The 27,300-nt window shown below is 38.5% G+C and overlaps 2 protein-coding genes across 3 annotated transcripts; both read left to right on the plus strand.

The window, feature by feature from the left end:
• The first annotated feature begins 238 nt into the window (after positions 1–238).
• On the plus strand, positions 239–16,862 carry LOC101169196 (serine/threonine-protein phosphatase 6 regulatory ankyrin repeat subunit C). Of its 2 annotated transcripts, XM_078947609.1 has the most exons (30): positions 239–1,368; positions 2,177–2,394; positions 2,482–2,590; positions 4,333–4,416; positions 4,743–4,821; positions 4,897–4,967; positions 5,057–5,257; positions 5,512–5,599; positions 5,965–6,107; positions 6,302–6,514; positions 6,620–6,698; positions 6,802–6,916; positions 7,390–7,472; positions 7,579–7,696; positions 8,252–8,320; positions 8,396–8,536; positions 8,747–8,803; positions 9,006–9,117; positions 9,199–9,270; positions 9,359–9,560; positions 9,681–9,768; positions 11,104–11,221; positions 11,311–11,530; positions 11,630–11,717; positions 11,818–11,901; positions 12,245–12,390; positions 12,534–12,616; positions 12,786–12,868; positions 14,283–14,374; positions 14,463–16,862. In XM_078947609.1, the coding sequence occupies exons 5-30, from the start codon at positions 4,800–4,802 to the stop codon at positions 14,651–14,653; spliced, it is 2,979 nt and encodes a 992-aa protein (XP_078803735.1). In that variant the 5' UTR covers positions 239–1,368; positions 2,177–2,394; positions 2,482–2,590; positions 4,333–4,416; positions 4,743–4,799; the 3' UTR covers positions 14,654–16,862. The 2 variants fall into 2 exon arrangements, with proteins under 2 accessions (XP_078803735.1, XP_023810941.1); XM_023955173.2 differs by lacking the exons at positions 239–1,368; positions 2,177–2,394; positions 2,482–2,590 and adding an exon at positions 3,874–4,043.
• Positions 16,863–18,229: 1,367 nt separating this feature from the next.
• On the plus strand, positions 18,230–27,016 carry npepl1 (aminopeptidase like 1). The gene is made up of 12 exons (XM_004069109.5): positions 18,230–18,438; positions 19,741–19,926; positions 20,062–20,232; positions 20,330–20,419; positions 20,615–20,696; positions 21,894–22,036; positions 23,339–23,416; positions 23,519–23,619; positions 23,794–23,917; positions 23,990–24,166; positions 24,979–25,089; positions 26,261–27,016. Exons 1-12 carry the CDS (start codon positions 18,289–18,291, stop codon positions 26,417–26,419), a joined length of 1,572 nt encoding a protein of 523 aa, XP_004069157.1. The 5' UTR covers positions 18,230–18,288; the 3' UTR covers positions 26,420–27,016.
• The last annotated feature ends 284 nt before the right edge of the window (positions 27,017–27,300 follow it).

Consider the following 27,300-nt stretch of genomic DNA (forward strand, 5'->3'; position numbering starts at 1 on the left):
GTTTTCTGATGACGATAAATCTAATTTAATCTAAAAAAAAAGTGTTTAATTTAATCTGCTTCCAGGAGTTAATCCTTTTAGAGAATTAATGTTTAGTTTCTTCGGGATTAAATTACAATTTGCTCCATGTATCTGATTAGTAATATGTGAAAGAAAAAGCTTTTTCTTTTATTAATAAAGAAAAAAAAACAATACGACTTGTTTTTAAATGAAGTGCTATACTTTTGTTTTTCTAGGAAACTGTACAGATTCTCAACCAGCCCCTGCAGCAGGCAAATGTTTTCTTTGATTTCCACACAAAGAAATCTCTGATTAGAGGTGAATTCTCCACTGAACACATTGTGTTATGAGGATAGTATCTTAAAATCGTCTTCAATACGTGGGGAAAAACCCAACTCAAACCCAACTCAAGAGCATGAATCCCATAACCTCTGAAGTGAGTTGTGTAGTCCCAGTGAGTTCTTTCTGGTATCTGAATCATGTCTGCAATAAAGAAATTAAAGTCATAGAACAAAAGCACAAAGTTCAAATGGTGGCACACGTCAATGTGTCATTTCAAGCTGATCAGGGAGCTGGAAGTCCACTTGCAGCTATGTCTGAGTTCTTAGAGCTGAATCTTGTGGTTCACTCATTCCTCTCAAGTTTGTTGATCCAGATCAGTGGAGCGATGCATTCAGGGTCATCCAGAAAGCTGAAAAAAAGTTTTTGCTTACTCTGACATCTGAGGAAATCACTGCATTTGGGCCAAGCTGCAGTCAGGATGCATTCAGCGATGCAATAAATGCAATGAAGAAAGGAACAAACCTTCTCAAGGAGTCTGAATTGAGAGCTCAGGCAACACCATCAAAGATGGACCAGAACGTGAAAGATTTGCTTTCAACAAAAATGGATATGCTCTGCAGCAAAAGAACTGACACTTCGACTTATGCAGTAAATGCTTTCAGACTCCCAACATGTGAAAGAAAAGCCCAGCTTCCAAAGTCCTGTACTTCTAGATCAACTTTGTCCTTCACCCTTCCTTCTAAAAGTACATCAGAAGGTGGCAATAAATTCACTTCTTTGAAAATCACTAAAAAACCTACATTATCAAAAGAAAAGCCTGGTAAAGAATACTGTTCTATATGTTCACTGCCATTGAATAAAAAGAGGCGGCTGAAGTGTCAACATGAATTTTGTGAAGAGTGCCTAGAGGATGCATTACATCAGACTGGGTCCATATGTCCCATATGCAACCATGTCTTTGATGTGTTAACGGGAGATCAGCCAAACGGACAGATGTCATGGGTCAAAAATTCAGATTCTCTCCCTGGATTCTCAGGCTGTGGCCACATCGTCATCACTTACAACATCGCCAATGGAGTACAGACGGTAAATATTTGCAGAAATCATTTCAGTTTCTTCAAAGTCCCACTCCAATCATCTTTTGATCTAGTCCAGAAATCGTTCCCAATGGTCTTTTAAGAATGATTATGCCATTTTTAGCCACAATTGAAAAAAAGATCTTTGACCAACCAACTGTAACAGCTGCGTCATTAACAGGTTTTTTCCAATGGCATTATATTGTCTGCTCTCAATTGATGATGATTTAAATCAAGAAATACTATTTTAATCAAGAAATACTATTTTAATCAAATTTTTTATCAATGTATGTCCTTGATCATGAGAAACATGTTAAATAATTATAATGATAATAAGTGATACTTTATGTATCCCACAATGGGGAAATTCTTCTCCACATTTTGACCCATCCCCTGAGGGGAGCAGGGTTCGATCTGCCAACTCTTTAGTTGTTGGACAACCTCCTCTACCGCCTGAACTAGACTGCCGGAACGTACCAAAAAAAAGATTTTGACTCGAGTGGCTCTTTAAAGCATTTTTTCCAGAAAAACAAGAATGTTTTCTGAAACACAACAAAATTTTAAACTGCAACTAAATTTTTGGCACTAACACTTGGTTGATTGAAAAAAAATCTCCATGGATTCCAAAAGAAACCATTGTAAAATAAATTCATTCTACAATCAGCACAAATATTTATAATGAATGGTGATTTCCTTTTTTGTGTGTTCTGTTTATTTGATTTATTTGTTAATCTGAGGTGAAATTATAGATGGATTTTGTTTTATTAAGTGTTCCTTTCAAACTATTACAAAATCTGTCTTTAATTTTCCTTTTGCAGGACAGACATCCCAACCCAGGAAAGCCATTTTCTGGTACTTGCAGAACTGCATATCTTCCAGACAACAAAGAAGGCAATGCTGTTCTGCAACTTTTAAAGAAAGCATTTGACCAGAGGCTGATTTTTACAGTTGGCAATTCCGAAACAAATGGCCTAGAAAATCAGGTTATTTGGAATGACATTTCCCACAAGACATCTCTGTCAGGAGGCATAAAGAAGTACATATCACAATTTATATACTATGTCTTTTAGTTTTTTATTTTATTTTTCATAATTATTTGATGTGTTATGTTTTGCTCCCACAGTTTTGGATATCCTGATCCCAACTATTTGGAAAGAGTCAAGAAGGACCTGAAAGCTAAAGGCATCAAGGAAGACTGAAACCAATGAAACCTTTTCTTAAGATTAACCTTTGTAAGACTTTATAAAACTTTCAAAGACTTTGCATGACTTTGTTTTTTGTTTTTTTCTTTCATACGTCAATATATTTTAACAGACTGGGCATAAAAAGGTCATAAAAATTTGAGGACTTTAACTTGGTGAATAATTATTTACTAGATGAGAAATGATGCACTTGTTTGCAGTCTCACAGCTAATAAGTTATATCTAGCATTAAACCATTTTCTTATCTTTAACAATAATGTATTCAAATATTTTAGTGTTTCTACAGTCATTAGCCTAGTTGACAGACTGTGATTAGATTGAGTTTTTTGCAGTCTAGTTTTTTTTTGCCAAAATAACAATCATTTTTTATGTTTCTGATCTAAAGTGTGGAAATATATATTTGAAAAAAATGGCATAATCCCTGTTTATGGGACAAGTAAATTGTTTTTGTAATAATGGTCTGTTATAATTCAGTTGATCATTAAGGAACCCCAAGAAAATAAAGGAAAAATGTATATGCTTTATTTGTGGAATAGTACAATATCAATTACTGAGATATACTTCTATTATTTCTTATTATTGAACTAAAGTTATTTAAGACAGTGTGTTTTGTCAGTGTCAAAACAAAATAATAATAATAAAAAGTTATTTGTGTTTTCCATTTGAACTTATTTTCTATTTTTTCCTTGGAACAGGTTTACTAGAGTGAAACTCTGAGTTTAGTTCAACTAAAGGCCTCAGAGCGGCTTGACATCAGAAAAGGTTTTTAACTTGATTAACTCCTGAGTTACATATTTAATCGAGATTGAGTAGAATTTTAGGGATTTGATCAGTGAAGCTTTATCAAACTTTCTTAAGGTACATTAATTTCATAATTTGGCAATACATTGATTTTGAAATATTATTGCATACAAGATGGGAAAATTCTTCGTTTTTTTAGGTTTTTGTGAGGCATTTGATTTTCTGGAGCACATTAGAAAATAACAACAGTTTTGTGATATATACGCCCGGGCATTACTAGGAGATGATCAGTTCTATGGTTTGGTCCTATTATCTAAAACGCGATAATGTTTTTATTCAAAGTCACATGTCATTTGCTTTCTTAATGTAAAAGAGGAACACACGTGTGTGACTTTTTTATTGTACACAACAAAAAATGCACACATACTAATTTCGGACAAATAATGTGATCTCGAGATTATGACATACTTATTTGTTAATTTTGGAGAAAAAAACGATAAAATGTGCACAACAGCTCATTATAGGAAAATAAATAAATAATTGCATTAAATCCCGTCGACCCTCAAAATCGCGTTCTCGCGATATTTAAAAAAACCTTTATTGTACATTCACAAATTTTTCAGCTGTGCTAAGCTAACAGCTTAAGAGCATCATACTGATGTGTTATGAAGTTCCAATTAACTTACAATGAAGATGCCTTGTCAGTGATTCGAATATGGACTTGAGAAGTATCACGGATCAGGTAGTGCAAACATTTTTGTTGCATTCTAACTCACTTCATAGCTTTTGTAAACAGTGGCTAGCCTGCTAAGCTAGTCAACGAGAAAAGTTTGACAAGAGTTTATGTAGTAAATGTTATACTGTGCAAAGGTGAATTACATTTTTTTTAATAGTATACATTTTTAAGATCGCTGTTGTTTATTGTCATTGTTAAAATTGTCGTTTTGTTGTCATTTCCTGTGATTTCTTTGATAGTAGAGTTCTAAGTTAGAGGCAGTAGGGTTAATTTCACGTCTCATCTATTCTTGCAGTCTCCACTGATCCAAGCCATATTTAGCCGAAACGCAGAAGATGTTACATCTTTGTTGAACCACAACGAAAATGTCAACGCACAGGTAAGATCATCCACTCACCGTTTTGGTGACTTTCATCCCTTTTTCCATTGTCATTAAAACTATAAGAATAAATTTAGTCAGGCTGGTGATGCTGCTGACCAAAAGAGCAAAAAGTAAAATCAAAACACTGATTTGAGTCAGTGTTTTGATTTTACAAAAGAGCGCTGACACATTTGAAAAGAATTGAAGTTTATAATGGAGTTGGTGGATGTTATGACAGAAGTATAAATAACATTGGAAAATTATATTTTATGAAAGCTAAATAAAAAATAAGTATCACTTGCTTCTTTAACATGATGACTCTTATTTTTTTTTAATGTGTCTAGGACCAAGAACAAGGGACACCACTTCATGCTGCTTCTTATTTGGGTGATGTCCATGTTATGGAAATACTTATTAGCTCAGGTAGTAGAAGAAGATCTTGAGTATTTCCTCCTTGCCCTAAGAAAACACAGCAAAGCTAATATTTGTTTGTTTTAGGAGCAAATATCAGCGCTAAGGACACTGGGATGCTTACTCCTTTACATCGAGCTGCTGCCTCAAGAAACAAAGTACCTATATCTTCTAAAAAAACAAACAGAATAAAGGGAAAAGTCAGTTACCTTGCTGTGTACTTAAATTCTCTTTTTTTTTTTAACAGAGGGCTGTGGAGCTGCTGCTAAAACACAAATCAGAAGTCAACTCGCGGGACAAATTCTGGCACACACCCTTACATGTTGCAGCAGCAAACTGGGCCACAAGCTGCGCTGCGGCGCTGATACCACATGTTTGCAGCCTGGATGTTACCGACAAGTTGGGAAGGACACCGCTTCACTATGCAGCACACAGTGGCCACAGAGAGGTAATGTGACGTTAACAGTCACTTTTATGCTTTGTGGTTATTTCAGTGATTGGTTTATATAAAGAATACATTTGATAATTTTTATGTCCTTGAGGAACAAGGAAGGATATTACTCTATATTACAATTTTTGCTACGGACCAAACAAATTAAATCAGTTTTATATGTTACTTCTCTGTAAATATAGATGATCTTAGTCCTTCAAGTGTAAGTATTTTAGGAGAGCTTCACACAGTTCAGTGCTTCTGCATTGCAGATGGTGAACTTGCTTGTGTGCAAAGGAGCCAATGTAAGCGCCAAAGATAAGAAGGAGAGGCAGCCAATTCACTGGGCTGCACACCTTGGTGAGTGAAACACTTGTCAGGTAGACATAATTGGGTACATCCAGATAATTAAACTGTCATTATGAGTGCAAGAAAGACGTGAAAAAAGTCAGCAGCTCTTGAAAACTTTAAATGGGGATGGCTTCTGTGTTAAGAGAATCTATAGCGTTTGCTAATCTTTTGGTGCTTAGACATATTGAAAGACTTCTTATTAAGTGAAGAAATGTCCATTTCTGTTAACAGGCTGCGGGTATCTTCCACCTTTATGTGTCTGTTAATGACTGCTAATGTTCAAATCCAATTTTCCCCATACAGTATATTTTACATTTGTTTGGTTTTTCATACTTTAGGGTTTTACTAATGTGTATTTGATGCTCTTCTTTCAGGGTATTTGGAGGTTGTGAAACTGCTGGTTTCTCATGGTGCAAGTGTGACGTGCAAAGACAAGCATGGTTATACTCCACTTCACGTTGCAGCTGTCAGTGGACAACTCGACGTGGTCAGCTATCTGCTGAGACTTCGGGTTGAGGTAACATGGCTGTGGCTCGGTCATATCACTGTCGCAAAGCAAACATTATCATTTTTAATCACAGCAGGCTAATATTATTTTGAATCTAATCCGCAAATCGGATCTTTTGTATTTATTGCTGCAAAGGCTTCCCATCTGCTTTTTTTGATGTTAAACTTGAATTTTTTTCATTGTCTTGTGTTTTTTCTTGTCAGCCTGATGAGCCCAACAGCTTTGGGAACACGGCCCTTCATATGGCCTGTTACACGGGGCAGGACATCGTAGCCTCAGAACTGGTGAACTGTGGCGCCAACCTTAACCAGCCAAGTTACCATGGCAACACTCCACTGCACATGGCTGCTGCTTCTTCCTGTGGGGTGATGTGTTTTGAGCTGTTGGTCAACAACGGTGCTGATGTCAGCGTGCAGGTAAACAGATGAATAAGAAAAAGAAAAAAAAAACAACTTATCTTTGGGAGTAGTTTATTCAGACTGACTGAACTTGTATTTTCTCTCCAAATCTTCTTTTGACAGAACAAAGATGGGAAGACCCCTTTACATATAGCTGCAAAGTATGGACGCTTCACCGGCTCACAGATTCTGATTCAAAATGGTGAAGTAAATCACAAAATACAAAAGCACCTCTGAAAATATTCAGTTTGTGAGAATCTGTTGGTTGTTTTTCATGTTTAAAACATGTAATTTCCCTTCTGTAGGTGCAGAGATTGATTGTGGGGATACAAATGGAAACACCCCACTTCATATTGCTGCCAAATATGGGCAGGAGTTACTGATCAGTACTTTATTGACAAATGGCGCTGACAAAAACAGGTTAGTCTGGCTGAAGTAGACACAACTGAACTGTCAATCACAGTTATCGCAGCATTTGAATTTTCCAAAATTCCAATGTTCTCATTTTCATTTTAAGAAAGCATTATCTCACAGAAGTTAAGACACAAACATTTTAAGGATCCTGTGATCATGAATCATGAAGTTAATGTATTTATTGATGTTAGAATGTTTCAGAAAGCGGATCATTGTGGTCTCTTGAGATAGATCACTTTTTCAATGAAAAGAAAAGTTATTGAATGAATAAATGACTTCCCCTGTGAATGTCAGTGTCTCCCTTTAAATCTAAGACTTACATTTATTTTGGGCCTGTTTTGATCTTAGCTGTTGGAGCTCATTTCTATCTCTAAAGTGCTGCATTTGTGGGTTTGCTTGATTTAAAAAAACAAAGTCAATTTACTATTGACCAAAACATAAAGGTTTGGTATAAACGAGTATTGCTCTGATCTTTTTAGACAAGGGATTCATGGGATGCTTCCATTGCATTTGGCAGCCCTCTGCGGCTTTCCAGACTGTTGCCGCAAGTTGCTGTCCAGCGGTGAGTCTCAGCCAGACTTCCAAAGCGCCATCATCTAATCCCACCTGTTCCATCAGGTTTTGAGTGGAAAAAACATGCATAAAGCTGCTTTTTGTTTGTCATTTAGGCCATTTCTACAACTCCATGCCCTCTGCAGTGGGCAGCCCCAGCTCGGGAGAGGAATTGGACATAAACATGTCAGATGATCATGGGAGGACCGCCCTGCATGCAGCTGCGTCTGGAGGGTGAGTTAGAGGTCTGAGCCATCCATGTTTTTAGAGAGGACAGTAATGAAATTATTCTTGGAAACTATTTTTGGGGCACAGAGATGATGAGATAAAACGGTCTGAATGTGACTTTAAAACAGTAATTAAAGTATGGTGGGTAAAGGTCTTTTTTTGTTGTTGTTTATTTTGTTTTACACAATTTAATTAAGTTTGGTTTTAATTTAATTTAATTAGGTTTTAATTAAGTTTGCAACTACAACACAGATTTTATGTATAATAATAATAATAAACGCACCGTGTCTAAATCCAAATGGTATTTTCCAGTATCGATTATAATCAATTTATTTCATTTTGAAATGATTTTATTATTTAATTTGATTCAGTTAACGACTTAAGTCAGAAAAATCATTTTGTTTGGATCGACTAATCATTACACACTAATCTGCATTTGCTGCTATTAAAAATGTATGTTGATGAAACTTGTTATAGTACAAACAAAAATCTAATTTCTCCCCTGGTTATGGTAGAAATAATCAGATAACATGTCTTTTTATTTATTGTTTGTCTTTGCAGAAATGTAGAATGTCTGAATTTGCTGTTAAACTGTGGTGCAGAGTTGGATATAAAAGACATTTTGGGGAGGTAAGCAGGCCTGACTAACTGCCAGAAAGGATTTTACTGAAAACGGGTTGAATTCACTCCAGTTTTGCCTCTCAGATCTCCTCTGCACTATGCTGCAGCCAACGGGAACAGCCAGTGCACCGTCTCCCTGGTAAGAGCTGGTGCAGAGGTCAACGATGCAGACCTGATGGGCTGCAGCCCTCTTCACTACGCTGCAGCTTCACACGCCTTCTGCGGGTGAGAAAGCTCACGGTCATTTTAAAACCAAACAGGCTCTGCGGAAAAGCAAAAGCACTGCTGATGGAGACGTTATCCCAAAATGTTGGAATTACAGATGCAATTGCAACTCACAGTTTATATCCATTAGACAGCCCTTTAAGGGGCAATCATGTTTACCATTCCCTGTAGAACCCCCTACATTTAAAGGGTCTGTCTTTTTAACCACAGGGGAGAAACGGTCTCCGGTTCAAGTCTCAGTGAGGAGAAAGAACATGAAGCTTATCTGTAAGTTTCAGTTTTATAAAAAGATTATGTTTCAATATTTTGCTGGTTATTTTTAAGTTCATTTAGTCGTCCTGTGCTACTTTACATGTTTTTTTCATATGGACTCTTGATTAGTTTTTTTTGCTTATAATGGCTGCCTGTTTTGAAAAAAAGAAACAAGTAGAGGGTTTTTGCAGTTCTTGCTTGTACGGTTTGTGTTCAGGTGTTTAGATTACTTGCTAGACAACGGTGTGGACCCGACTCTGAAGAACTGTCGGGGTTACAGCGCTGTGCATTACGCAGCAGCGTGTGGGAACAAACAGCATCTGGAGCTGGTCAGTTTTGTTTTTCCATCAAGCAGTTTTAATGAAACATTTGTTTACTTCAGATTAAAATCAAGTTTGTTTCTTTTGCAGCTCTTGGAGATTTCTTTTAATTGCCTTGAAGAAGCTGAAAGCAATATTCCAGTCAGTCCTTTGCACTTAGCTGTGAGTATTTTAATAATAATAATGACGATTATTAAGGGAAAAAAGTTTTATTTTGAAATGATTGGTCCTTTTGCTTCTCTTGCTTCAGGCTTATTATGGTCACTGTGAAGCACTCGGGCTGCTTTGTGAGACTTTAGTGAGTTTGGATGTTCGCGACATTCAAGGGCAAACTGCCCTTCACCTGGCTGCTCAGAGGGGCTTTTCTCAGTGTGTGGAGGTCCTGCTGGAGCATGGCGCCTCCTACGGCCTGAGGGAGCACAAACGCAGGTGGACAGCTCTGCACGCTGCAGGTGAGTGAATCCCTCAGATTTCTGACCTGGTCTTTTCTTCAAAGTTTTGTGTATGTGGCCTCCTATATCCATACGGTTTAAATCATGCGAATGATTAAAATGGAGCTTTTGCTTGTGCAGCTGCTGAAGGCCAGGTGGACTGTCTGCTTTTACTCGTCAACTGCAAGCAAAACGTGGACGTCGTTGACAGTCAAGACACACAGGGGCGGTGAGTGAATCCGTTATATCATAAATATATGATGTACTTTAAATGTTTTTGCATTACATAAAAAAAAAAAAAAGCCACAAAAATGAATAATTTTGGATGATTTTAACAAAACCAGTTTTGCTAACACTTTCTTTGAGATTTGATTAAAATGGGGAGCTGAATTATTTATTTGCTTTTCAAATTTACTATTTTCAGCAAAAATATGTTATTTCCTTTAAAAATATAAGTCTGTCTCTATCAGCTGTAGTTTAAAAGCATATTGTAGAATGAGTCCAATTCAACTAGAGCATAAAAACATTAAACACACTGTGCTGACTTCTATAATCATCAAATTCAGTGATGTACTAATATTGATGAATATAATTTGCCACTTTTTATATTTGATCACCAGTGTTGGGTAAATTACTTTTTTTAAAGTATTGGGCTACTTTACTTTAGTTACTGGATGAAATTGTAATAAAAGTAATTCACTACTCGTTACTTTTTGTCCGCTCATATGCAAATTCTCAAGGGGAAACCACATGGCACAAAGAAGAACCTCTTTAATTTAATTTTTATAATTAAAGACCTAGCATAAAGTGTGAACCTGGTTCAAGACAAGACCTGGCTACATTAGAATTCAGACAGCAGTGTAAAAAATGACAACATAATATAAAATAAGTTGCAACACATGTGGTTTATGCCACTGCTTAAAGTGCGATGTGGGAAAAAAAACCTGTTACGCCTACTAGCACTGTGCACTACGCCTCCAGCACTTTGCTCTTTTCCTCAAATGCGAAAATGTCATTCTGACTGGAGGGGGCGGGGCTAGAACCATTTTAAATGTAAACTGTCAATGCTAAAATTTTCAAAACAACTATTTACCTTTTACAACTTTTTACTTGAAAAAAATGTTTAGGTTTAGGTTTTTAAGCAATTGTATAGTGAAATAACACAAACCAGCAACCACAGCACAAAATACAAATTAAAATGTACAACAAACATTGTAAAGGTTTAAAAATACTAAGTAGTTTCAGTAATGACTCTGTTTTGGAGAAGATTCTCTCAGTTCTCAGGTTTCTGGAGCCGATTCTAGATTCAATTATATCTGCAGACTCTAAATTCTGCCTTTATATTCACCATCAAAGGAAAATGGTTTAGATTTGGCTTCTTTTCCCGCTGTCCCTCATTGCCTTCATGTTTCTGTGCGGGTGTTGGCTCTTGTCGATGATCCTGTCTCTCTCCCTCGTGCACAGTTCTGCGCTGCTGCGAGTGTAGCGACCTAAGGCAGGTCTAGTATTCTGAGACAGTTCGTAATTTATTCTGACTCTTAGAAATGAAACTTCTTCTTTTCAGAACGGCTCTCATGCTGGCGGCTCTGGGATGTCACACGGACTGCGTTCACATCCTCTTAGAGAAAAAAGCCAATCCTGATGCAGCAGATAAAAAAGGCTTCACTGCCCTTCACAGAGTTGTGAGTCTACATGTTGTAAATGCACAAAAAGAATAACAATCCTAGTTTTTTTTTCCCTCTTACATGGTGGTTTTTATTTATCCCTGCAGGCCATGTTGGGCAGCGAGGAGTGTGAATCTGCTCTGTTGGAACACGGGGCTTCTGCTCTGTGCAGAGACTTTCAGGGAAGAACGCCGTTGCACCTCGCAGCGTCCTGCGGGCACACAAAGCTGCTCGGTGCCTTGCTAAAAGCTGCCAGGAAAGCGGATCCTCTGGACTCCATGCTGGACTTCAGAAGCTACACGCCTACACACTGGGCTGCCTATCATGGTGATTGACATAAAACAGATATAAATTAGTATGCCAATCCAATATACAGGAATAAACCCTTTTATAGATGTAATAATTAGATCCATTTGTCTTTTCCAGGACATGAAGGATGTTTACACGTTTTACTTGAAAACAGGATTTTTAGCAACCAGGAAGGGAATCCGTTCACCCCGCTGCACTGTGCTTTGTGCGTATCAGTCCCATTCCTGTTAAAACCGGAAATAAATCATTTTACTGCATTTAAAGCTACCATCCAAAGTCTTAACAAGCTTTCTGCGCCTGCACAGAGTCGGTGGATTTGATGCTGCTGCGGTGCTGCTAGTAAAGGCTGCTGGGCCTCAAATTGTCAACAAAAAGGATGCAAAAGGAAGGTGAGTTTGATTCTAATTCAAATCATTTTTCAAGCCCTGGATTTTATTTTAGGATGCTAATAAAAGCAATAATTTTGTGATGATTTCTATTCATTATTTTAAATGTAAGCGTTAATTTAAGAACTGGAATTAAACGGTCAAATTATTGGAGAACAACCATATTTGTCCACCATCTGTTTGTCAGTTACTACAGTTTTACCCTAAATCAGAATAGGTATGTTTGAAAATCTCATTTTTGTGTAGATTGTGTTGAACTTCAAGGAATTGTGTTTGGGTTTTTGCCTATGAAATATGTCCTGTTGCCTGCAGTGGTTTAGTTCTCACTGTGTGTGTTGGTGTGCAGGAGTCCGCTGCATGCAGCCGCGCATTCAGGAAGTGTTGCCGGCCTCCAGCTGTTGCTGACCTGCGGAGCAGAGGTTAATGCTGTGGATCACTTTGGGCGTTCTGCCCTGATGGTTGCTGCTGACTGTGGACAGACTATGGCTGTTGGTATGTCTCCGTTTTTCCTCTTTTGACCATCATGCCTGTGACTTTATTTCACATATTGTTTGCCTGATTGCACTGAAATGCCACTCTACAAAGAAATGAGTGATTGTTTTGAATCCACTGTTTACTTATTTTCTGCATTTCAGAGTTCTTGCTGCACAAAGCGAATCCAGACCTGAGCCTGGTGGATGCTAATAATAACACAGCACTTCACTTGGCCTGCAACAAGGTCACATACACATTCTAAACAATGTATTCCATGCATGCAGTGGATGAACGTAATGAGAAATATTGTAAAAAATAAAAACCATTTAGAATGCAGGGTTAAAAAGAAAAACTTGTGGAAATACAAAACACACCACCATGTGTGTCTTTACCCGTGTTGCTTTACTCTGCAGGGTCATGAGATGTGTGCTCTGCTGATCCTGGGAGAAATAACAGATTCTTCTCTCATCAATGCCAGAAATAACTCTCTTCAGATGTAAGTTCTGTCTCTGCTATTGTTCAAAAATACGACAAACGAATAATTAAAGCAGGTTAAGAGTTAAAATAGTGGGATACAGTTTCTTATTTCCTCTGGAAACAAACATACTCATTTATTTGAGAAAAGTAAGCAGCATTGATGTCGGTCAGTGCGTCTTTAAATTTGTACTCTGTCAAGAACGTTGTGTCGCAACACGTCACTATTTGGTTTGACTGTTCGTTTAAAGACCCACAGATCATCTCTGTTCCCAGTGGTCTTTTATTTATGATTATGCCGTTCGTAGCCAAAACCTGTGTTGTTTTCTAGGACATCGCTTCTGCAGAGCGGCAGTCGTCCATTAAAAAATTCTCTAAGTTGTGGGTGGGACCATTGGCGTAGAGCAACCCCGCCCCTTTCCCCTTCCCGTTGCTGAGATCACAAAGCAGGGAGCTTGTGGCCCAGCCAGCATACTTTCTACATCAGTGGTCCCCAACCACCGGGCCGCGGCCCGGTACCGGTCCGCGGGACACTTGGCACCGCACAGAAAGAAAAAATAATTTCCATTTGATTGTTTTTTTCGAAAAAAAAAATGTTTTATTTTGAAAAGTGACCAGATTCTCTCTGTTACATCCGTCACACTTAACGCACGTCAAAGTCGCGACACCAAACATCACGTGATACACACCTTGCGTTGCCCCCCCCCCCCCCACACACACACACCACCACCACCACCACCACCACCCCCACCGGTCCGCGATAAACGTGCCTTGCGTTGTACCGGTCCGCTGTGACAAAAAGGTTGGGGACCACTGTTCTACATCACGAATAAGCTCTTTTTCAAACGGCTTTTTTTCGTCTGCTTCTGATTCACAAGTATTTGAACAAAGAAACACTCAGGAATGCTATTTTAATCTTAATTTTCTTGTCTTTTACATCATGAGAAAATTGTCAGAAGAACATGTTAAAAACACCCAAAACACAATTTTCATCACAGTGGGCTTCAACTCCAACGTAGAAATTAAGAAAAAAGGCAAGCAAGACCTAGTTTAATGCCCCCCACCCCTCTGTAACTAATTTAAATGTCTAAAGTCTATAAAGAGGGACAATTTTTCATGACTTCAGAAGCTTTTGAAAAGTTCTTTATGCAAATGCTGTTTATGCCTCCAACATTCCTAAATAACTAAAAAAATGGACTTCTTTTGGACTTTTTAAAGAAAAATAAAAAACTTTTTTCTTTTTTACCTTTAAATAACCTTTTACTGTTTTTGTCAAGGGGATGAGTCTTCCTTCTAATAATTTGTTTAATGTTGGTGAATTAAAGGCAACTGTCAGCCTTTTGTGGACTAAAAGAAAGTCTTTGATTCTAGTCATTCATGTCACAGGTTTCCTGTATCTTCTGTTCTCTGTAGTGAGTGCCGTCTTTGTCTTGCAGGCCCCTTCACATTGCTGCAAGAAAAGGCCTGGCCACTGTCGTGCAGGTGTTACTAAGCCGAGGTGCAGCCGTCATGGCTCTAGATGAGAAAGGTGCGCAGGAGCATGTTGCTCGTCTTTCCGGAGAACGTCAGAAACTCCTCGTCAAATACCGATCTTTTTTTCTGGTGGTTCTCTGCAGGACTCACACCAGCTCTGGCCTGCGCCCCAAACAAGAACGTAGCCGACTGCTTGGCCCTGATCCTCTCCACCATGAGACCTTTCCCCCCCAGAGAAGCTGACGCCACGACAGCCTCGCACTTCAACCCCATCCTCAAGAACTGTGCTATTTCTGCCACCTGTGGCTCTAATGGAAATCTGTGTCATGCCTAAACAGTGGTATTCTCCGAAGGGAAAATCCACCACTTATTGCTGAAAGTGTTATTCGGTCATCATCAAGCACAGACTCAAACATAAGCCATTCTCCTCAATCTGGTGTTGTTTTTATTAGCGGAAGCTTCCTATCATTTACTCTAGCTTGAGTTGTGAAGCACCTATCATCAGAACTTATTCTTTTACTTTAATAGTTTTACTCCACTGAATGCCAGTATTAGCTTTATATAAGCTTAAAAATCCATACACCTATTTCTAAGCTGAGCTCTACTTTCCATTTAACACATTTTAAACTTTTCCATGGAAACATAACAGCTAAAAGACTACCGGTACGTAAAGGTGCTTTTATTTTGAAGTGATGCTTAAATAGGAGCCTTCTAACATGGGATACATAGTGCCTGCCAACATTATGTACAGTTTTCGTACACAAACACAGCCGCTTTGAGGCTTTGTGTAATAACAATGTTAAAACACTCTGATATACAAACTCTGGCAGGAAAGTGTGCCTACTAACAATGGATGCAGAGGGAAGGAATCCTCAGCCTGAAGACGAAGGAAATCTATTGCTGAAGAAAACTCAGGACCTTATCTTAACAATGATGGTGTGTGATTAAAATAGATTTGTACAGTTGATTTGTATGTCAGGGCAAAGATTGGTCACCTCCTACTCAGATGGAGGGTAAAAAGGAGTTCATGCAACCACTACAAGTAGCAAAAGAATGTCCTCAGTGTCCTAACTAAAGCGGCGGTGTGTCATGGGTGGAACATCCTGCCACCCAGTCAATATGCAGTTCCACATCCTGGTTTAACTGACATGTTTGGATTGTTATGGCAGCCTGCTCCCATAGCAATGAATTTCCTGATCACTCAAGATAGTTTTCCTGGGTCAGTTCTTTTTGACTTTTTGAAGTCCTACATAATGGATCTCTGCAAATAATGATTTACAAAACAGCATGTCACTAAACAAAGTTTTTTCTGTTGAGCATCCTCCCTCAATAACTTCCAAAACATTTTATTCATGCACGGTTACGAGGGGTATTGCAACTGGTCACAAGTTATTACTCCCAGTAGAATTTATTTAATAGTGTTACAAAAATCCTGACATCCTTTCCGCTCGGCATCCTTTTGTATTCGGCATTGCATTTGTTGCACTTAGGTTATCAAAGTTAAAAGTGTCAGAGTGAAATAGTCATCCTTTTACTAGCAAGGGCTCGTGGAATTTTCTCCCCAAAAAAGATTTGTTTGAAATGGCGTCCTGTCGGGCTTCTGTTTAACAAAAAACTGGGATCTTTTCAATGTAAAACTGGTTGATGGGATGTAAAATAGTCCAACCCACCTGCCTGTCTGTGAAGAGACAGATTCTTTTCAAACTAATGTTAACTCAGCCTTTTACACACTGAGACCTTTCTACTTTTCTTGTCCTGTCTGAAGTGTTACACAAAAAGCACTCTTGAGAAAAGGATTCACTTCAGCTGCTTAAAAAACATAGCTATCGTTTAATCTTATTGCGAAGAGTCATATAGAAATGTATAAATACAAATATCTTGAATTGAAGTTGAGCTTTTATGCCTGTATTATCCAGAAACAAATCTTGCAGTTTTCATTTATCGGGATAAAACCCCAGATCAGTGTGTTTTGTACTGTAGGTGTGAGGCCTCCACACCATCTGATAGATGCTGCTCATTGTGCTCAACTTAAAAGAGAAGAAGTTTTATACTTTAGAAGAAAAGAAGCCAGGCCGAAAAGGGTCCAAGATGTGAATCTGTAGCGGTTGAAGATTAACATGCCAAGTTTCAAGTAATTAAAGATCTTCCTTTTTTTATTTTCACCATTTCTTCTAAGCAGGGAAACTCCAAAGATGTTAAAAAAAACAACAACACTAACAAATGTTTAGCATTTTTAAATGACGATTTGTGTTTCAGTATAATTTGTGTCATGTTTGTACAACAGAAGATGAAACCAAATTTGTTCAATATAAAATTCTATAAATCTGTGTTCAAATGTTCAAAAATACCTTCTGTTTTGATTGATGCTATACTGTATCAAAATACAGTGCATTTTTGCTGTAGACACAACTTAAAGGAATATATCTGGCAATAAATGAGTGCTTAGGAAGCCTATAATTGTACAAGTTGTTCTAGCGAATAAAAGTGTCTTAATTTTAAGGCCACTTGGTTCACACAAATATTAAAGCTTTTTTCTCACAAAACCTTTTTTTTTAGTTTTGTGAGAATATTCTTTGCATTTTCAAAACACAAAAGTCACTTTACTAAAGCAGAAGGTTGGAATGATGCTTACTTCCAGGAGTTACTTGTTAGTTTGTGTTTTGCATTTATTTTGCAGTGATTGCATTGCATGAACCAACGACTGGAAGCATTTTAACACTGATTCCTACTGGAATGAAGGCAAACCGTTTTCCTGATGGTCCTTTTTGCAATAGTTTGTAGAAGAGTAACCTTCACGTGAATCAAAGCAGCAAATCTAAAGGCAAATGAATTCATAAATCTTTTCACACAGTGGACATGATTGGCTAAATCTTTGTCAGACTATAGGTGTTTTAATGTCAAACGAATTTGCTTTTTGTTAGCAGCAAGGAAGCAAAAACAATAAGAATGCACAATAATAAAAACTTAATATCAGAAGAAAGTTTCTTTGAAGAGCTGAGTACTTTCAGACTGCAGCAATGATAAGAAGGGTTTTGCATTTTTAATAAAGTGAATGGTTTTGGTTTAATCTACTTGCTTCACAAAGTTACTGCAGTTGGAATTGTACATGGGTTTCTCTGCTTTATTTACGGAAGTTCTTGATTTGATGGACGAAAAATGTTCCACCCATTTGATTTTTCCAGACCACTGAGTAAAAAAACTGACATCTGAGGCTAAAAATTGGAAAAAACTTTACTTTTGTGTTTCTAAAATACAGCTTCATAGGCATTGTACTGTACCGGGTATAATGTAATTTTTAAATGCAAATCATCTTTTTGACTCTTATAAGGAAGAGAAAAAGTGAAAAATATTTAATATTCATCTTTATTAATGAAATAAAATTTTAGTTTGGACTCAATTATGATTTCAAATATGTTTTAAAAAGTTGCTTAAGTATCTGCTTTTGGGATTCTGCTTGTGGGGATTGAACAATGTAAAGGTTTTTCAGTTTTATGGCGTACATTTTTTATGAGATGTTCTTTAACGCAGCCATTATTTTTGCATGTGTTCCTGTTGCTTTATTTTTACACTCGTCATTTACAAATAAACCATTTTAAGAAAGTGCGACTGGATTTAAAGGAATTCTTTGCAGCTTTGGGGAAATATAGCACAAAAAGGAAGAAAATGTAGATTTAGATGATTATTTGTGCATACAGAACTCCTTGGCAATATGACTCATTTAAATTGAGTTACATTTGTGATAAATACATTTTTGTGAGATGAGGTGAAAATGTATTATATAAACAGTATTAAATCGACTTTTTTATTTTAAAGAAAAGTAAATTATGCGCTACGTTTAATTCCCACCTCTCACCAGTAGAGGTCGACAGATGACCGCTTAGCTTCTGGTCTGAGCGCATCAAAGCATTTTTGTCCCCTGCGAGTTGCCGTCGCCTTCTTCTCTCGGCGTAGTTCTCTGGAGTCCCAAAAATGGCGAACGTGATGTTGGAGTTTAAACCTTCTGCCGGTGACTCGGAGCCTCATAGTCGCCCTGTCCTTATTATTGGACAGCTGAGCAACCTGCAGCAAGTCAACTGGAGCCAAATCAAAGGAAAGCTGCAGCATGCCGTCAGCAAAGAGGTGATGTTTAGCGCGCGGCAGCCAGCCAACTAGCTCAAGCTAACAGCTAAGCTTCTGTCACAGTTCAAAGCACGTTTACAAGTAACGGTTAAATCCACGTGCATTATATCTAAGATTGTTCCTTTTTTCATACGGACTTAAATTGTGTTAGTTTTTTAGTCAACGCAACGTAACTGAAAAGAAAAGGCTTCTTCTGGTGCCTTTAGCAGTTGACGCCGTCGGTGACTCGGTCAGTCAGCGATGATTGACTTAACAGCAAAAGTCTATTTAAGTCCTAAGTTGGCTGCTTGCTAATTAAAAGGTTCCAGCAGTAATTACCCAGCAGCATCTTGGAGCTCTAACAGTTTAAGCCTCTATCACTTCCTGGTTTTCTATGATAGAATTATATGACAGTACGAGCCCGCAAAAATACTGTAAAACATTCAGTCATCACATATTTATATTAATCACCACGGATTATCATTATTACTATGTTTTATTAGTCAAGTTTGACAAAGCAGATGTGCTGCTTTACTTAACATTTTACACTTATCAATATTGTTTTCCCTTGATATTTGTGTAGTCTTAGGGGCTGAGTTTTCTAAAAATAAAAAATTGACGTCAATTCAGGCAAGTAGTTTTCAATACTTGTCCTGTTTGCTTTGTGCAAAATTTCTTAATTTTGAAAATGACAGTCTCCCCTTGTTTCAGTTTAAATATGTAAACGCTATTTCCTATCCAAACAAATTTGAAAGGGAAGTTAATTAATCAAAAAAATTAAAATAAAATTCAAACATGGTTTAAATTTAACCTACTAAAGACTCGTTCCGATCATCTTTTGATCTATATTTAATGTTCAGGAACATAGTTTCTGCAGAGCAGAAGTAGCTTATTAGAAAATCGCCTCTGAGTTTTGGTTGGACTTTTGACGCAGAGTAACCCCACCAGCTTGAAGGAGGAAAACGAAGAAGACTAACGTGGATCTAGTCGTCTACGAGTGGATGCATCAAAATGGAATTTGTTGTCCGCCCAGAGTATTTTCTATGTAACAACTATCATGTTTTTCAAACGCCATGTTTTGTTCTACCTCTGAGTCACAGAAATTTGAATAACGAAATACTTGAAATGAAATTTTTAGCTTAATTTTCCATCATCAGGAAACCGCCACAAGAGCACGTTAAAAACGGCAAACACACAACTTTCATAGAGATGCTCAGTTGTAGTTTTAAAGTAGTGCATCTGTTTAGACTGCATGCTCCTTTACAGTGGGTTGTTTGTGGAGAACCTAAACAGTTTTTTCTTTCTTGCATCTTGTCTCTTCAGACCTGGCAGGCAGCTCTCGGTACTTTGAACCCAAACCCCACGGACAGCTGCTCCCTGTACCTCAACCAAGCCGCTGTGGCTGCCCTTCCTTCACGCGTCAGCAGACACAACAGCCCCTCTTCTGCCCACTTTCTTTCTCGCATAGTTCGTTCTTGCCTTCCTGGAGGCAGCAATCGTTGCATTGTGGTCAGTGTATTCAATTTCTGTTGACTATTAGTGATTGTCCTTTATTGTCTTGCTTTGTTCTGGTACGTCTGGGAGTTTTTGGGTTATCCAGTAGAGAAGCTTGTTATCAAACGGGGTTCTTTCATTCCCGTCCAGATGGTGTGTGAGCGCTCAGACGTGTTTGCTTCCAGCTGTGCCATTGCAAGGGCTTTTCCCATCTTCTCACGCCGCTCCACCGCCTCACGCAGGACCGACAAAAAGCATGTAACTGTGGAGTTTCTAATTGTTGGGAACGACAGCAGTTCTTTGGATCCTGCAGAACTTGAGGTAAACACATCAGTGACTTGATTTATTGGTGCCGCACATTTCAGGGCTGTGCGATTCCAGTTGTTTGCAGTAGCTTCAAAGCTTTTCTTCTGTTCAGTGTCTCTCCAACACCGCCGATGGTGTTCGGCTAGCAGCTCGGATCGTGGACACACCATGCAATGAGATGAACACCGACCACTTCCTGGATGTAAGTCAGTCTTTAGGGAAACAGGCTGATTTTCATGCAGCTGTAACCAGTCATTCCCTCTCTTATTAGATACGTGTCATTAATTCTTTATCCTTGTAATCAAAAACAGAGGTAATTTTGTGAAGTGTAGCCAAACTTAAGTGTTTTTTTTTTATTATTATTCTTAGCAGCTTTTTTGATCCCTTTTGGTTTTAGGAAATAAAAGCTGTTGGAGACGAGCTCGCCATCACTCCAGTCATCATTCGTGGAGAGGAGCTGAAGCAGAGAGGGTTTGGAGGTACGACCCGAGTGGAAGTCTTTTCATTCAGCCAATACTTTATTTGATTCGTTTTGTTGTGCTGTTGATGCAGTCTGTGTTTTCAATGGTTTAGTGTAAAAAGGGAATCCGATTTTGAAATGTAAAATATCAGATTCCCTTTCTAAAATTGACATTTTCTCAGTAATCATTTTTTTTTGTTGAAAATTGGAAAAAAGAATAAATGTAAAGTTTGTGTTGGGGGGGGGGGGGGGGGTTACTCTGCAGTCCAGTTTTTTTGTTATTATTATTATTCCTGATTTTAAAGGAAACTTAACCTATAGTGAAACAGATGAATCATTTAGTTGTAAGCGGCACAAAAACATTAAATAAAACGTCTTCTGAGTTTGAATTAGTTTAATGCTGGAAACTTGTTTTGCTTTTGGACTTGCTTTGGAAAACCGGTTTGGGTGCATTCAAGACTCACTTTTTGTTGTAAAGCAGCACTTTTTTCATACAATCTTAGTTGCACAAAGGGCTTCACATGACCCCCATTAACCCCAACACACACACACACACACACACACACACACACACAAGTATTAGTGAATAATAAGATGCATTAAAACACACCTGCAAGCATATTAACTAAGTCATTAGATTAATATGATTTAGAAATCTCGGTTGGGTTTTATTGGATTAAGGAAACTCCAGGAGATGTTTTTTTTTGACCCATTTAAAATCTAAAAGCAATAAACCTGAACTGAAGACCTTCATAAATCTCACTGAATGTCTTCTCTAACAATCTGTGGCTTAATTTCAAACATTCCTGAATTCTTCATTTTATAAGGAACAGAAGAGACTTGGATCATTTGCTGCCGTCTGATGTCCTTCATCTGTTTTGTTATTTTAGTGTTTTCCCCCACAATATCGCATTTTAAGTAGATATTTTTCCTAGTGGAGTAAATACTATGAGAGGGCAAACTTGGGCTTAGAGGTGATATGGACAACCTAAAAATGCACTTTGTTTGTTGCACTCTGCATAGGCTGTGAATATAGACCTACATTTTTCACATTAAGTAGATTTTCATGTTGCCAGTGTCTCTGAAATGACAAACTACAGGAATCTCTGTCAAACCTAAAGTCTGATTTTTGTAAAACCCACAAATGTTGCAGCTCGGTCTGATTTTCTCTGGGAGTTGAAGTAACACTTAGTCGTTTTTCTCTTTGTCCTCTCAGGTATTTATGGTGTGGGAAAGGCAGCAGAGCATCCTCCAGCATTGGCAGTTCTGAGCCACACGCCGGACGGGGCGACCCAGACCATTGCATGGGTGGGAAAGGGCATCGTGTATGACACAGGAGGACTTAGCATCAAAGGAAAGGTACGCACAATTCCCCCAGTACAAACGACAGATCTGCAGTTGTTATTACATAGACCAGCTCAAGGGCCAAACGCTGATGTGGCCAGGATATACATTTCCTTTCAAAAAAAATTTTTTAATGCGGCCCCCAGGACTTTCTAAAAACAGACGCAATCTGGCACCACTTATTTATAAATCATTTGAGAGGAGTGGACATGAGCGAGGAACAGATTCATTTGTTTTTCCTCACACAGGTTTGTTCTTCTGAATAAGAGAACCATTTTCCTGTTCACATGATTCACATTTAGAAGTTTACAGTAAGCGGTTAATTGTGAATATGTAACATTTTATATAACCCAGATTTAAAGAGGTGTCTTCAGACTTTTACTACATTTTATTTCTATTCTTCAGGCATGAAATTCACAGTAATTTTTGTTAACATGTATTTAGATGTGCCCTGCGACAGACTGCAGACCTGTCACCAAATCGGTCCGTCTCAGAGTGGCCTAATGGTTTCCACACTACGACGTTCAATTCCCAATGGTTGTTGTAAAAATTGGACCTTTTGGCTCCTTGCCGGACACTTAGCATTGAGGGTTTGGATTGAAGAAGCAGTGCAGCCTCACTCCGAAGCGATAACTGAAGGGCTGGTGTTAACCACAAGGGGGATCAACAGAATTACGGACGGGCCGCCAAGACTGAAAGAAATGACAATTTCGCTATGTGCGTGTGCCGTAAGTGTAGGTAGGGAAAAAACACAAGTAGGACAGATTGTTGGAACACCAGCAGAAGCCCCACTGTGTGCCAAGAGAAGAGGGAGAGTAAAAGATTCTCATTGTCGTTAAACACGGTGACGTTTGTTTCAGAGGATGTTCGATTGACCGTTCTGCGTGTCAAACCCGTTTTTTTTCCCTTTCTGAGTCACGGGGCTGCTGGAACCTATCCTAACCACTTGCGAAGGGCGAAGGCAGGGGACTCCGTGGACAAATCGCCAGTCTGTCACAGAGCCACAATCATACACCCATGCACTCTCACATTCACACCAAGGGACAATTTAGAGTAACCAATTAAGCTATGAAGCATGTTTTTGGACGGTGGGAGGAAGCCAGAGTCCCCGGAGAAACCACGCATGCACGGGGAGAACATGCAAACTCCACACAGGTCCCCCATTGGTCGACGTAATGAGCACCCCTAGTCTGGTAGATTCTAGTTGTTTTCCACTTTGCACTCTGAGATGGAAAATAAAAAAGTAAATGATCTCATATAACTTAGAATGAATTACAATTGCAGAGGTCAAACCTGTACACATCTTTCTTCTCTTAGACCACCATGCCTGGGATGAAGAGAGACTGTGGGGGGGCGGCTGCCATTTTGGGAGCCTTTAAAGCCACTATTAAACAGGTGAGACAGGAAAACTGTTGTATTGTTCCATGCCAGAGGTCTCTGAGCCTCGTCTGTACGTCAGAGGTTTTGTGCTTAGAATGAATGTTCTCCTCGCTTCAGGGCTTCAAGGATAACCTTCACGCGGTGTTCTGCCTCGCTGAGAATTCAGTTGGACCCACAGCCACTCGACCTGATGACATCCACACTCTGTACTCTGGAAAGTGAGTGTTTTTGTTTAAAAAGGATTTACATTTTATTCAGTTTCCCAGAGACGGAATTCTTGATTTAATTTGATGCTTGTTGTGACAAAGTGGCTGCTTATGGCTCATGTTTTAGATCGGTTTCCAAGCCAAACCATGTGAGGCAATCCTCAAAATGTGAGTTTGTTTCTAAAGGACCGTAGAGATCAACAACACTGATGCAGAGGGCAGGCTGGTGCTTGCTGACGGGGTTGTCTACGCCTGCAAGGACCTGTCTGCTGATATCATCTTGGATATGGCCACACTGACAGGAGCTCAGGTGAATGTTAAAAGAACATCCACCCACATTTTCACCCGAACATCCTTTAAATTGTCTGTGTTTCTTATGTAGGGAATCTCCACAGGAAAGTACCACGCTGCTGTGATGACCAACAGCGAGCAGTGGGAAGTGGCTTGTGTTCGTGCCGGCCGCAGCAGCGGGGATCTGGCTCACCCTCTGGTCTTCTGTCCTGAGCTGCACTTCAGCGAGTTTACCTCCGCTGTGGCTGACATGAAGAACTCTGTGGCTGTGAGTGACAAGGATTCTTCCAAATGTCCTAGCAAACACAACTTCCAGTCGGAAACTCGGGACGATTTAGAGGATTTTCCAAAATGAAATGCACAAGAGCAGGACTTTCTCTTTGCTAAACATGGGAGATGCAACAATTCGATTTTGTTTCGGTTCGGTACAGAATTTGTTTTACAAAGCAGCATTAAAAACAACCAAAAATTTAGAAAAGTCCTTTATTTTTATTTGCTAATAAGCAAGTAAGAGTGAAGCAGACCTTTCGGTTGGCTCATACTAAGCCTGACGTAAAGCAATACAACACACATTTTTGACACTTGAAGTGTAAACATGTGCAAAAAGGATGCAACAATTCACTTTGCTCAACGATGTAAAATGCAGTTTAATTTGAAACGGAGACTCGTGGTGTTCCTTCTGATCTTTACTTCAGAACTTTGGCCTTCAAATCTTCACTTTTTGACTCACTTTGCAATTTTGTATTAAGGATTTTATTTTACCATTAATGGCAATTTTTAAGTAACATTTGTTTTTATTTACTTCCCCAGCTCGTGGTAAACAACTTGAGAATGAGATTTGTTTACATTTCCGCTCACGTTTAAGTAAAAATGAGAATTTTCTGGCTTTGTATGTTGGCGCAATAAAGTTTCAGAACCTCATGAAGAAAGAGCTTCGGCTCTACACCTATAGCCGCTTTTGTCTAATGAAACTGTTTGACACGTTCATATAGCTGTGTGGAGTGCTACAGACTGGAAAGTTGTATATTAGATTGAATTATTATTGAATTATTACTAAATATGTTTCTTCTGTTGTTGTAGGATCGGGAAAACGCCCAGAGCTCCTGTGCCGGCCTTTTTATTGGTTCTCACCTGGGCTTTGACTGGCCCGGCGTCTGGGTCCACGTTGACATCGCCTCCCCTGTTCATGCTGTGAGTATCTTATCAGTCCAAAGCATTAGATTCTCTCGTTCTCTAGTTTGAAATGTAATTGGTAGGAGGGGGTTGTAGAAGGCCAGACTCCGTCAGACCGCAGAGCCTTTTTAAGGTGGTTTGGTGCCTGCAAAGTCTGGGAAGGTCCTGCTACCATGACAACACAATTTTCAACGATATTTACTGCTAAATTTTATCTGCTGTATTTTCAAATAATACAGAAACCTGTTTAAGAAAAACATGTTACAACTCTGCAGGCTCAAAACATTCTAGTTGAATTAAGCTCTACACTCGATGCCTACAGTTGATTTGTCCAACCTGTGTGAGCCTTTAAAACCAGAAAGCTAAAGACCAAAGCTGAGTTGTCTTATGAAATAAATCCTCTGTACTTTGTCATTTTTTTTGTTAAGCTAATTTATTTTGGTTAAAAGAGAACTGAGTTTGACAGGCTTCTAATGACAATTTTCTTTGACTCAAAACAATTTTCATTAAGCTTCAGTGAATTTGATGAGATCATTTCCACTGCCAGATTAATGAAGTGCCATCATAAATTAAATGTCATCGTGTCACGCTAAACCTGTTCCCTGAATATGTTTTTGCTGCAAATAAATACACATTTCCAGCTCTGTCAAATTATTCTTTCAAAAACCAGAAAATCGCTTTATGACATGCTTCTGTTATGTGACCCGATGCAGCATCTTATTTCTTTGTTGACAAGTCTGGAAATGTCCTCACAACCCAGACATCTTTATATTAAAAAGAATCCTGTGATGAAGGGGGACGGACAGATCACAAAAATTTCTAAATGTTCAATGTTTTTATGTAGCAAAAGAAAAAAAAGAGCAGAAGGTTAAATGGGGTTTAAAGACTTCAAACTGAAAAGTTTTACTTCTCATAATTCTAAGATTTGACCTGGCAGAACAGAAGGATGGTTATATTTACAATTCATTAACCACTTAGCCAGAGTAAATGAATGATCTAACAGGTTTTGAATTTTTTTAAGTAGAAACGTTTCTGTTTGAAAACACCTTTTACTGTATTTCCTGTGAGTTGTTTGTGGAAGCTTTGTGTTGGTTTTGTGTTTTTTGTTCTTCTAAAGAAGCTCACAAATGTTCTTTAACAACAATAAATAACTTTTCAGAAATCTGTATTAAAGTTTTTTTCTTTTTAGGGGGAGCGTGCCACTGGTTTTGGCGTTGCTCTGCTCATGGCCCTCTTTGGTCAGGCATCAGAAGACTCCCTGCTGAACAAAGTGTCTCCTCTGGGTGCTCCTGCCAGCAGGGCTGAAGACGAGATGGAGCGTGACTGCAAGAGAAGGAGACTTGTTTAGAAGCTGTTCACTCCTCTGCTGGTCCACTGCCACAACACCCTTGATTTCATTATTTTGTTTTAAACTCGTCATGTGTGAGGCTCTCGCCTTCCTACTGTGGTTATGTTCTGCAGGAAGGTGTCAGCGTGTTAGCTTCAGCAGAGATTTCCTGTAACCGTATTAATTAACAGGTTTCAGATTTGACTTCATACCTCACAAGCTTTAGCTTTCACTGAGAATTTGATACTTTATGCAATCCAAGGATAACGCCATACATGCTGTCTTAGAAATTGTGAAATGTAGAAATTGTGAAATGTACTTGATTGCACAGTTCTATTTGCTGTCCATGACAATTGTCTTCATCTTGCTTCGAACAGTTGTGATCCTTGCAGCTCGATGGAGGACTCGGTTTACACTTTCATGATGTTGGATGGGCTTGATCGATCTTTGTCTGATTGATGCACAAATACAATCTTTTTTGGGGGGTGCCAACTGTCTTTTTTTGTGCGTGTAGTACTCTATAAAAGCATATTATCTTTAAAGTTGACTTTTAGTCTATAAATGCACTTTTTATTCTGATAATCTTTGCATTTTCTATAATAAAGTCTCCGAACTGCGTTCAAGCATTATCCCTGACTATTCTGCCCGTAGCTGTGATGATGGAATATGGTTCATATCTGCATCTTATCAGTGACTGCTTTGTCTTTTAAAAAGTGACAGCAGCCAGTTTGGGTCAATACTAAAAAAGACCAAATTTGGATTATCCATGTTAGGAGAAATTCCTCCATTTTTAGTTGTAATATCTTCTCAGATCGATTTTAGATACAAATATTAAAATGAAAAACAATGTTTTGACTTAAACTTAGATTTGTTCACATTAATGTAAAATTCATCCTATTTTC

The sequence above is a fragment of the Oryzias latipes genome, chromosome 5, assembly GCF_053564925.1.
Source record: "Oryzias latipes strain Hd-rR chromosome 5, Olatipes_Hd-rR_3.1".
NCBI lineage: Eukaryota > Metazoa > Chordata > Actinopteri > Beloniformes > Adrianichthyidae > Oryzias > Oryzias latipes.